The following is a 12,626-nucleotide window of genomic DNA, read 5'->3' as shown; positions in this document are numbered from 1 at the left end:
AGATTTATGAAAGGACTCTTCCATGTTAACCCTCCTCTCAAACCACCCCCAGTAGTTTGGGACCTCAATGTAGTCCTTTCCCATCTCATGAAGCCCCCGTTTGAACCACTCAACAGGGCCCCTCTGAAGTATCTCACCTGGAAAGTGCTTTTCCTTGTAGCCCTTACGTCCGCTCGCAGAGTCAGCGAACTCCAGGCATTGATGGCGGATCCACCACTCACAGTATTCCACCATGACAAGGTGGTCCTCCGCACTCACCCGAAATTCCTGCCTAAGGTGGTCTCCGAATTTCATCTCAACCAATCCATTGTACTTCCAGTATTCTTCCCTAAGCCTCATTCTCACCACGGAGAATCGGCCCTTCACACTCTAGACTGTAAACGTGCCTTGGCTTTCTACCTGGATCGCACCAAGCCACACAGAACCACTCCTCAACTTTTTGTCTCCTTCGACCCTAACAAGTTGGGAAGACCCGTATCAAAGCGCACCATCTCTAATTGGATGGCGGCTTGTATCTCTTTCTGCTATGCCCAGGCTGGATTATCACTTCCTTGTAAGGTCACAGCCCATAAGGTCAGAGCAATGGCAGCCTCAGTAGCATTCCTCAGATCAACACCAATCGAGGAAATTTGCAAGGCTGCCACCTGGTCCTCGGTTCACACATTCACCTCACATTATTGTCTGGATACCCTCTCCAGACGGGATGGACAGTTTGGCCAAACAGTATTGAAAAATTTATTCTCTTAAGTCGCCAACTCCCCCTCCATCCCACTGAGGTTAGCTTGGAGGTCACCCACTAGTGAGAATACCTGCCTGCTTGTCCTGGGATAAAGCAATGTTACTTACCGTAACAGTTGTTATCCAGGGACAGCAGGCAGCTATTCTCACGTCCCACCCACCTCCCCTGGGTTGGCTTCTCAGGCTAGCTACCTGAACTGAGGAGACACGCCCGGATCTCCGGGTAGGAAGGCACCGGCGCATGCGCGGTGCGGGCATCTAGAAACTTTAAGTTTCTACAAGCAACACGTGCTTGTGAGACGTCCGTACCGGGGCTCTGTCTGATGACATCACCCACTAGTGAGAATAGCTGCCTGCTGTCCCTGGATAACAACTGTTACGGTAAGTAACATTGCTTTTTCACATGTGGCCACTACATCAGCAGTATCTTCACTTGGCTGTTCTCGAGCGGCGCTTTCGGTTTAAGCAGACATCGTTTGGCCTAGACCTTAGGGCAGTTATTCCATTTACTTCATAGTGCCTACGATGGGGTTATTGATCGGATGGGAGCTGGATCTTGTTCTGGTAAATTAGTTTCTCAGAGTTAGACATTTCCAGAGAAAAACTATGAGAAAATTTGTAATTGCGCTATGCTCCCCAAATTTGTACTGTCTTCGCTTAGCTCTCATTGGTCAGCTCTATCAGTTTTGGCTGATGTCGTTTGGCCTCGCCTCGGCTCCATGACCATTTTAGATTATGAGGGCAGTAGTGGCGTTTTAGCGCAAATAGGAGATTCAGGTGCTTTCTTTCTTAGACGGCTGCTTGATTCGGATGTCTTCCAGCCAGGTGACTTTGTCAGACGCAAACGGGTGATCTCTTTTATTTGTGCTTCTTTTCTTCCATTCTTTGGAGGTGTATCTTCTAATTTCCAAAGAGCTCTTTTCTCCTGTAAGGGATGTTGTTCACGTTGGAGAGGAATGTGTTTCTTCCCAGGGACTGGGGCGATAGATTGCAGTCTCAGGTTTGTCTTCTTTAGTCACCTTGATCAAGAGTATGGGATTCTATACAGGTTCTTGAATCTATGGTGGTGGCTCCACTGGGGACTTTGGTTGGCTTTCCCATGAGAATACTCCAGCAGTTGCTTTTGTTCCGGTGTTTCCTGGTCTCTCAAGGCTCCAATTGTGGTATCTAGTGGGCTCCTCAAGCATCGCTCATTATAATTTGGTGGTGCATGCCTTGGTCTTTGCTGGACTGGCTCAAGTTCCCCGCACATCCAAGGCTGTCGGGTTGGAGAGCTCTGTGCCGTCAATCCTCAGCGCAAGGAGTCTGGTATTAAGAGGAGACTCAGTACTCGTTCATTCTTCTGGTCTGCTGCATGGTCAGGCTAACGTTTCAGGAGTTTCAGCCCTTTCCTCCGGAATGGCGATAAAGGTCTTTTAGGACAGTGATATGTGAGGTACTCAGTTGGCGTGTCGAGTACTTGTTCTATTTCCATGGGTGGAATCTCTTCTTCCTCTCCTGTCCGCACATCATTTTACAGGACAGGAAAAGGGTTTAGATAGACTTTCTGAGCATGATCCATCTATTGTATGTTAACATGTACAGCACTGTGTACGCCTTTCAGTGCTTTAGAAGTAATGCGTAATACATCCTGAACATTGGGAACTATTTGCTCAGGCGTTCCAGCTCTTTGTATAGTGCTAGAGCTAGAACCTCATTGCCTCGTCGCGATATTCAAACTTCCTAGCTTCTTCAGCAGATGCAGGGCGTGGCAGTCAGGGGGGTAGCAGCATTGCTTCTTTTTCGCCTCTGGTTTCTCTTTTTCCGTGCTTTCCTCTGGTTGATGAATGGATGGCTTTGCTGGCTCGCTTTCAGGGCACAGTGATTAGAGACTCTCAGGATTGGCTGCGCCATCCTTGCTATGCGGGTCTGATGAGTCTTTCAACGGCTGATCTATTGGAATTCCTGGTATCTCCGGATTGGTCACCTAGGGTCCAATCGCCATGGATATTCGTCCTGCTCTGATATTTCGACCTAGCTTTTGAAAAGCTATGGCTGACGTGTTGGGTTGTTTCTTCTCTTATCCAGGCGATATGGACGTCTTCACCTGTGGCTTATGCTTCCTTTTGCAGGTTTTTCCTTTCTTTGGTACTTCAACATTTGTACCCTTTCAGAGTTCTCTGTTTTATGTTCTTTCTTTTGTGACACATGTATATTTCCAAGGGCTTAGCGTTCATTCCCTTCAGCTTCAGGTGCCAATCTTAGCTTGTTACAAGGGCTATGTATCTCGCTCTTTCTTCTCTGCTTCGTGTAGTTCAGTTCCTGACCGGAGTACAGTATATTGGTACACCTCTTCAAACACCCTATCCAGAATGCTGTCTTGAGGTGGTACTTCGTGGTTTCCCAGAGGATTCCTTTCATTCTTGTCTTTTGAGACTCTGATTGGCTTTGTCGTTACTCGGGGTTTCTTCTGGCCAGGGCTTCATCTCGGCGGATTTCTGAGTTGCAAGTCTTGTTCGGCGGGGATTCCTATTTCTGATTTACAAATTCTGGGGTGTCAGTTCGGACAGTACCACGATTCTTTCTAAGGCAGTGTCCTCCTTTTTTTATGCCCCTCTCACTTTTCCTTCCTTTTTCCTGGGAGGTGAAATGGGGAGGCATGCTTTTCTTCACTGCATTTTTTTTTGTTAGTGCGTAGCGTTCTCCGCGAGCTCGGTTTCTCGCGCCGTTTAGTCATTTATATAATTTTTCTGTATTCTTCAGGGGCTGCCTCAACTGTATGGCAGCATCCACAGCCTACATCGCTCGAAGGGTCCAGGAGGACATTCGTTACGCTTGCTTGCTGGCAGGAACGCGGTTGGCGGAAGAACTTCATGACCATTCCGCCAGAGCGATGGCTACTTCTTGAACTCTGTCCCGAGATTTTTTTCCCTGGAGGGGTTTTGTCACGCAGCTACTTGGTCTTACGAAAGTTCTTTATCTCAGCATTGCCGGTTGGATGTGGGAGGCGCATGCGGAGGATGCGTTTCGTGCTTCGGTTGTTGCGGAGGCGGCGTTTGCTTCCCACGGATTGAGGATTGCTTTGCTACATCCCATTTGTCTCTGGATTCATCTGCTGCTGTTGCTAAGGAAGGAAAAATTATGTTCTTACCTGTTAATTTTCTTTCCTTTAGATGCAGCAGATAAATCCAGAGCCCCACCCTTTCTGGATATTGACTGTCAGTTTTTTCTTTTGCAACTTTCAAAGTTTGTTTTTCTTGCTGGTTGTATTCTGTATTATTGCCTTTTGAGATTTGTTAGGGGAATGGAGTTTTTTACATGTTGTGCCTTTTGATGGTTACGGATGCTTGGGCAAGGAGAGCTATACAGGAGATGCAGGAGGAGTGCCAGCCAATAGGACCACCTGTTATTCACTTTCTCTATCTCCGCCTGCTGGTAGATGTGGGCTATCCCATTGGTCTCTGGATTCATCTGCTGCATCTAAAGGAAAGAAAATTAACAGGTAAGAACATAATTTTTCCATATTCCCTAATGGTGTCGAGCAAGGCTGATAAAGAGCGGCGAGGATCCGTGAGATGAGCAAAAAGGTTATCAGCAAAAGCAGCAAGTTTAAAACTAAGTTTGTCCAATTTTTAAATTTTCTCTTATTTTTTTTTTTTCACTTATAACTGTTTATCTCCTCAAATTTGTTCCCTGGATCTGACAGCCAAATCAAATTGTGATAGGGAGAATGTATTATTTTCCCCCTTCCTATTTGATGAATAATAGGAGAAAACGGACCATGCATTTTCTAGCTCTAGCTTTTTTATTGAATTTTTATTAGCCAAGTGGGTTTGTGGTGATTATATGGTCCTATCTCATATTCTTTAAGGGGGAGGGTCTGGACTCATCTAGATTCGCCGTTTAATTCTTAACATACACACACAAGCCTCTGTACTGCTTCTACCAAAGAACACCAAGATAAGTCGTAAGTAATGAATACTGATATGAGAATAAAGGAAGATAGTGGGTTGAGAGCAAGTGAAATATGAATCTAAATCTACTCAACTTTTGTTCCTTACAGTTTGAGAATACAAACATGCAAATGACTTTTAGTCAGTCTTGAGTTTCCACATATTGACACCTTAATTTTACTCTTGAACTCAGATTCAGTAAAGCTACAGCTAATTTTACTGTAGGTGTAGCCTGAAATGATTACAACTCTGAAAGTATCTAGCTGCCTTCAGACCATTGAAAGCCTAAAACAAAAGGAGTTAAAGCCCAAATTCTGTAACCAGCGCCTAAAGTTAGGTACCAATTCAGGAGGCACCTAACTAGATAAGCACCTATCTAAATTGAATAACAAGCTCAATTAAGCTTTTTAACATAGGCACCTATCTAAATTGAATAACAAGCTCAATTAAGCTTTTTAACATAGGCACCTATCAAGAAAGCACGATTCTGTAACAAAACGCCTCTAAAAATTTAAGCGGCCTTCAAAAAAGTAGGCACTTTGCATGTTAGAAACATAGAAAGATGACGGCAGAAAAGGGCTATAGCCCATCAAGTCTGCCCACTCTACTGTCCCACCCCATTAAGTCAGAGTGCTGCTCGACCCACGTAGAGATCCCACGTGGATGTCCCATTTATTCTTAAAGTCAAGCACGCTAGTGGCCTTGATCACCTGCACCGGTAGTTTGTTCCAGTGATTAGGCACCTTGTTGCAGAATCGCTGCTCTTAAGCGTGCTCAAGCACTCAGCTAGGCGCCTAACTTTTAGTTGTGCCTGGAGCTGGCCTATTTCTTAGGCACCTCCAAAATAGGTTCCACTCAGCGTGATTCATTAAACAGCACTCAGTTTTACTTGAATCACGCTGAACAGTGCCTAATTAGGCGCCTAACTTTTGGACGCTTATAGAATTTGCCCTTAAGTGCCCAGTCTGTATTTGCCTTTGGTTTTCTTGAGCTATTTGTTGTCTTTCAAAGAGTCTCATTGGTAATGTAAGCAAGAATTCTGTGTCGTCAAAAACTCCTTTCCTGCTCTATCCCTGCACATTTATTTCTCTTTTGCTTGTATCTTCTCCATCAATTCTGGACCACATTAACCAAAGACAAGCAGCATTTCTTTCGCGTGCTGATTTGACTGAGTATAATTTTCCAAATTTTGTTTCAGTATTAGAGGTGGTGGTGATTAGGGTTACCAGATGTCTGGATTTCACCATACGTTTCCTCCGTTTAGAGAACATGTCCGGGTGTCTGGTTGGCTTTTCAAAACCTGGCAGTTTGTCTGGGTTTTGAAAAGCTTCCAGCTAGGAGCGACATCGAGACAGCATCTGTGCATGCGTGGATGCAGCGCAGTGATGTCGCGCACATGCTTGCGACGTAATCGTGTCACACCAGTGCATGTGCAGATGCCCTCCTGACAAGTGTACAGGTTGTGGGGGCGGGGCCATGTGTCTGGATTTTAGTTCCAGAAAATCTGGTAACCCTAGTGGTGATGCCATCCACTATTCGAGGGGTCCAAGGGTCAGGCCCAGAAAACACTACACACTGCTTAAACAAAGTGGTGTTGTCTACACCCAGAACAGTGTGTGTATGTGTGGCACCCTCAGAATATGCTGAAGAATCAGTTCTCTTCTTACGCCAGAACACGTCGGTACAGAGGAGAAGCTAGGAAAGACTTTGCGAATTAGAAATGTTCTCACTCATGGAGATAAGAGACTTAGAATGATAGCTGGAATGACATAACTTTTATGGGTGTTCGGTAGAGTACTGGCATAAAGACCATGCCTTGAAACTATGCCTGAACAAAAAGGTGATTACCAACCTTTAACAGGGTGGAAGATTAGGATGAAAATATAGTAAGCAATAGGGTTGTTATGAGAAGCCAGGTATTAGTTCCAGCATACTTTCAGCAGTGCCTTCACCAAAATACATACTGACCAGAAAATAAAATAAAAGTCATAATGATAGTGAATTAAGGGATCCTTTTACAAAGGCGCACAAAGGGTTTTAGCTCGCACTAACCACGTGCTAAACGCTAATGCATACATGTTAATCTATGGACGCATTAGCGGTTAGCGTGCATGTATATTTAGTGTGTGTTAAAATGTCTTTTGTAAAACAGGGGGTAAGTTTTTTTTTTACCAGGGAAAGATGTATGGTGACTATTTTTACTAGTACTAAGAGGGATTTTATTATTGAAACAAGATATTCAATTTTTCTATAAAACACAACACAATTTCAATACTAATTTACTAACTCTTAGGAAGATAATATTATCTTGTGCACTATTAAATTTGCCCACATATCTCCACCAATAAAAATAAAATGTAAAATATAGTATATATATATATTTATATATATATATATATTTATATTTATATATATATATATATATATATATATATATATATTTATATATATTTATATATATATATTGATGTTACTTTGGGGAATAGCACTGCTTGCACTATAAACCAGCACTGTATAATATTTAAGGAAATATACTTAGAGCTTTAAGGAAGAACTAGACTTATATTGCAGAGCAAGTTTATTTACAATATTATGCAGGTAATATAGTAATTTTAGCTCTCAATTTTGGGATCTTTACACAAGGGGAACATATCACAAGATAAATACTGTATGAATGAATATTAACCAAGCTGGATTAGACAACTCACTCTGATTAAGGCCCAGATATGTTTCTTTCTTCTTAGTGCTGGTTCTGCAGATAACATTTTCTATGGTGTGCCCTCACCTGGAGTACTGCATCTAGCACTGATCGCCGTACATGAAGAAGGATACGGTACTACTCGAAAGGGTCCAGAGAAGGGTGACTAAAATGGTTAAGGGGCTGGAGGAGTTGCCGTACAGCGAGAGATTAGAGAAACTGGGCCTCTTTTCCCTTGAAAAGAGGAGACTGCGAGGGGACATGATCGAAACATTCAAAATACTGAAGGGAATAGACTTGGTAGAGAAAGACAGGTTGTTAACCCTATTCAAGGTAGGGAGAATAAGAGGACACTCTCTAAAGTTGAAAGGGGATAGATTCCATACAAACGTAAGGAAATTCTTTTTCACCCAGAGAGTGGTAGAAAACTGGAACGCTGTTCCAGAGCCTGTACAAGTTCATGTTAAACTGGTGAAACTGGACTCATTTGGAGTACTGGTCTTGACCTTGGGTCCACTGCGTGAGCGGACTGCTGGGCAGGATGGACCATTGGTCTGACCCAGCAGCGGCAATTCTTATGTTCTTATGTTATTTCAGTGTAGTTGGGAGTGGAACCTGGAGACTTGGATGTAGATGAGAAGGGGTATAATTTAAAAAAAAGTCTAAGTCCCTTTTCGGCCTAAGCTGCTAGGTGCCCAAAGTAGGCAGCAGGGAAATGTCCATTCTCGAAAAAAAGTCAGAAATGTGTTTTTTTATCGAGAATGGCCTACCTGTACCTATTCAGGCGTTTAATAGCCCAGACCGCCACTACGTCTACCTTTAAGCCCTATTCCCCCCAAAAAAAATTGGCCAAGTCCCAAATGCCCAAAACAAGACCTTTTCGGCATGGGAGGGACCAGTCCTTCGCCTAAAACCACCATTCTCTAACCAGCATCTGTCGTAAGCGCCGGTTAGAGAATTGTAGAACTGCCCCTACCCCGCAACAATCGTGGCAGGAGTGATGCCCAGTCCCTCCTGCCAGAACCTGCCACAACCCCTTGCAACGATCGTGGCAGGAGGGATGTCCAGTCCCTCCAGCCTGCACCTACTGTGACTACCCCGCAATGAACGTGGCAGGGGGGATGCCCAGTCCTTCCTGCCAGAACCTGATGCAACTCCCCCACAATGATCACCAGCAGGAGAGCTACCCAATCTCTCCTGCCAGACACCTTGCGAACCCCCAAAAGTTCGCTGGCAGGAGAGATGCCCAAAGATAGCTCACCCGCTTCCCCTCCAACCTTTTTTAGGTCAGAAGGAGAAGTGACTATTTTGAGACACTCATAAAAATGTGGAGGGGCATAATAAAAAAAAGTCTAAGTTCCCTTTTGGCCTAGGCCCTAATTGCTGAAAGTAGAAGCAGGGAAAATGTCCATTCTCAAAAAATAACTATCCAAAATGAAGTATTTTTTTGAGAATGGCCTGCCTCTACGTTCAGCTGTTTAAACACCCAGACTACATTTAAACACTACATCTACATTTACAACACGTAATCAACCAAAAAAAGCCTAAGGCCCAAATGCCCACAACAAAAGCTTTTAGGCGAAGGAGGAGCCAGATCTTCGCCTAAAAGATGGATTCTGTAACCAGAGTCTGTCAAAAAGAACACCAGTTACAGAATCCACCCCACCCCCCCAACAATGATCACGGCAGGAGAGATGGCTCATCTCCCCTGCAGCGATGGCGAATTCCCCCCCTCCCCAAACCTTGGCACTTTGGGAGAGGATTGCAGCAGGAGAGATGAGGCATCTCTCCTGCTGCAATCTTCCCACCGGTGCCGCAGTTCGAGGGAGGGGGGATCGACATGCTGCAGGAGAGATGCTCAATTTCTCCTGCCGTGATCCATCCTCCCTATCGGATTGGGCAGGAGGGAGCCCAAACACTCCTGCCCCGAAGCAGGGCCCCCCCCCCCCAAAACGATCCGGAGAGGAGGGTGTCCCCTCCTGCTCTGTGAAAGGTACGGGGAGGGGGTTAGCAGGAGGAAGTTGGCATTCCTCCTACCGTTAGTTTTTGTGTGGGTGGGACTGATGGCAGGAGGGAGTAGGAACCCTCCTGCCATAATTTTAAATGGCGTTGGGGCAAATATTTTGTGGGATTCGGGGCACTTGGGACGGGGGGTTTAATTTTTTTTTTTTTTAATCGAGCAGATATTTGGCGTGTGTAAAACACGCAAAATATCTGCCCGATTATAAAAATAAAAAAAAATTAAAAAGCCAGCAGAAGCCCTGGCAGCAGTGACAGGAGGCTGTTTCTCCTGTCACTACTGTCAGGACTTTAGCGATCCATGCAGTTGGCTGGAGGCATGCTAACGATCGTTTTCATTTGCATGCAGGCCTTTAGTGAATTCGTCAGCCGGCATGCAAACAGAAACGGATCGCACACGGATCAGAGGGTTAGTGAATCTAGCCCTAGGACCCTTAAATAGGAGAGAAATTGTGAAAAATCAAAACAGAGTTCAGAGAGCTAATGTATTAATAGGAAACCAAAGGTTTCAGTAAAACATTTTTGTGACTTTGGAAGTGAGTTTGCAGTTTATCTGGTTTAGGGTACTTATATATAGTTGTTGTGAAGAAGTAGCCTAATGTTTCAAGTAGCAACTAAAATCAGGGAAGCATGGTTAGAATCCCACTGAAGATTCTTGTAGCCTTGGGTAAGATAGGGAACTTTCCATTGTTCAGGTACAAACTCAGGAGCTCTTTTATGCAAGCTTGTTGCTGGCTCATGGACCTGTGCACAAAGTGCTACGTAGTCCACAGATATAAAATAGGTTATGAAGCGTTTTGCATGCACTAATGTACAATTGTGCATGCTAAGTTTTAGGAAAAAGGCCCCTTAGATTGTAAGGCCCACACCCCACCCCAGGACAGGAAATATCTACTGTACCTGAATATAACATACCTTGAAATAAATACAATTGAAAAGGTGTGAGCCAAATACAAATAAACAAACATATACAGTGGTACCTTGGTTTACGAGCATAATTACCCCCATCTGGCCACCGGCACCAACGCACAGGACATGCCGGTGCCCGAAGATCTGCATCCTCTTCTTTGCTGGGCCTTGAGCATCTGCGCATGCTCATGGCCTTCGAGTTCATGCTCTCTCTGAGATTCTCTGAGTGGTACCTCGTAAACCGAGGTACCACTGTATATACTCTGTCTGTTTGTCTAATATTATAACTGACTCAGACTATTTATTACTGCAGTTGAATGCAAACATGAAAAAAATATTTTCTGACAGTAGGTGCCCTGTCACTGAATCGGTATTTAAAGCTATCTATGTCTTAAGAACTGCTTATGTCTATCAATGCACATTAAAGCTCATTCTTCTTTTTTTTTTTTTTAATACAGGTACAACAAGAGCAGCACTATGACTGATGGGGACTATGACTATCTAATCAAACTCCTCGCCCTTGGAGACTCTGGAGTTGGAAAAACCACCTTTCTCTATAGATATACGGACAGGATATTTAACCCCAAATTCATCACAACTGTGGGAATAGATTTTAGGGAAAAACGAGTGGTAAGCCCCCCATTGTCCTCCAGCATGTTTTTTAAAGATAATTTTCTTAGCTAAAGATGAATTCTTGTCTGTGGTTGTCTCAGTTGTGGGACTGTAATCTATAAATATTGCAAACATTTTAAGATTCACCATTGCACCCACTGAGGAGGACTTCATTGACCCATGAGTTTTTAATTTGGATTTAAATATTGGCCCAGCAAAACAATGTGAAACCAATCCCTGGACTTCCAGAAGATAAAACGGTGATGTTTATTAATACAAAATAGAATGCAATATACAACGTAATAAAAGCCAACTAATAGCTTCAAATAATAGTCACTTGCTGTAAACAGATATCCAGACCCTATATGGGCTGTGTTTCGGCAGCATTTGCCTTCTTCAGGGGTCCTCAATTAAAGCAATTGAAGCACAGCAGCTTCACAGAAAACATCCGTGAAGAAGTGTGATACATGTGATACTTCTTTCATGCTGGCTGTGATTCATAGAAATATAGAATGAAGTCAGATAGAGACCATATGGCCTTTTTAGTCTGCCTATCCATGCTGTCTCTCTCCCTCTCTCTTAGACAGCCAATGTACTCATCCTTAGCTTTCTTGAATTCAGATACGCTGTTCGTCTCCGTACCTCCACCTTCAGTAAGGGAGTGTGATGCTGTGGTTCAAGAAGTCTAGTCCAGACAAATGGTGCAGGGAAGTTGAAAGAATGAAGACAGGAGTTAGAAGAGTATATAAGAAATACAGACAGAGCCATAGAAATGATAAGTAGTAGAGTAAGTTCTATTTTTGTCTCAAGTTTAAATGCTTGTATATTATAAAAGCTTGATAAAAGAAATGATTAGTAGTTGCAATAACTCTGAGAGGAGAAAGGAAGAGATCCTAATCCTGTCAATTTCATACAAGTAAATAACGTAGATTATTTTCAAACTCTAACCTAGGATTACTCTATAACCTAACACACCGATGAACCCAGATAGTGTTCGATCCTGAGGGTCTGTTAGCCTGTTATGAAAGAGTGATGTAGTTAGGCATACATAAGAGTCTTAAGGAGTCCTTCTAAATCATTTTCCATAAGGAGCTGTGCACTAAGCTATAGGATCATCACCTTTGAGGTATTTACCCAGTACATAAAAGCAATTTGATCTGACCTCTACTGGTTTTCTGACCCAATACCATCTCTAGTACAACACTGCATGCAGCAAAGGAAACACTTTTTCATATGAAAATATGTTATAAAGCACTTATGGATGTGAAATTTTTAGATATTTTATAGAACATATGAATAGCCTTACTGGGACGGACCAGTGGTCCATCTATTTTATTTATTTTTAGTATTTATATACCACTTATATATCAGGGGGAGAGTGTGGTGCAGTGGTTAAAGCTATAGCTTCAGCACCCTGAGGTTCTGGGTTTAATCCCACGCTGCTCCTTGTGTCCCTGCACAAGTCCCTTAATCCCCCCATTGGTCCAGGTACATTAGATAGATTGTGAGCCTGCCGGGACAGATAGGGAAAAATGCTCAAGTACCTGAATAAATTCATGTAAACCACTCTGAGCTCCCTTGGGAAAACAGTATAGAAAATGGAATGAATAAATAAATTAAGCAGTATACATTCAGGTACTCAAGCATTTTCCCTATCTGTCCTGGCAGGCTCACACTCTATCTAATGTACCTAGGGCAATGGGAATTAAGTGACTTGC

The 12,626-nt window shown here is 43.5% G+C and overlaps 1 protein-coding gene across 3 annotated transcripts in view; it reads left to right on the top strand.

Annotated features, from left to right (window-relative positions):
• RAB27B (RAB27B, member RAS oncogene family) overlaps positions 1 to 12,626 on the top strand; it is a 128,761-nt gene that overhangs the window by 62,500 nt on the left and 53,635 nt on the right. For all 3 annotated transcript variants that reach the window (XM_033934129.1, XM_033934150.1, XM_033934139.1), the window contains exon 2: positions 10,755 to 10,926. In XM_033934129.1, coding sequence (XP_033790020.1) covers positions 10,774 to 10,926 — 153 coding nt within the window. In that variant the 5' untranslated portion in view covers positions 10,755 to 10,773. The remainder of the gene's footprint in view (positions 1 to 10,754; positions 10,927 to 12,626) is intronic.

Source organism: Geotrypetes seraphini, chromosome 1 (genome assembly GCF_902459505.1).
Source record: "Geotrypetes seraphini chromosome 1, aGeoSer1.1, whole genome shotgun sequence".
In the NCBI taxonomy this organism is placed as follows: Eukaryota; Metazoa; Chordata; class Amphibia; order Gymnophiona; family Dermophiidae; genus Geotrypetes; species Geotrypetes seraphini.
The sequence above is the reverse complement of the archived record's forward strand: the minus strand, read 5'-3'. Positions and strand labels throughout refer to the sequence as shown.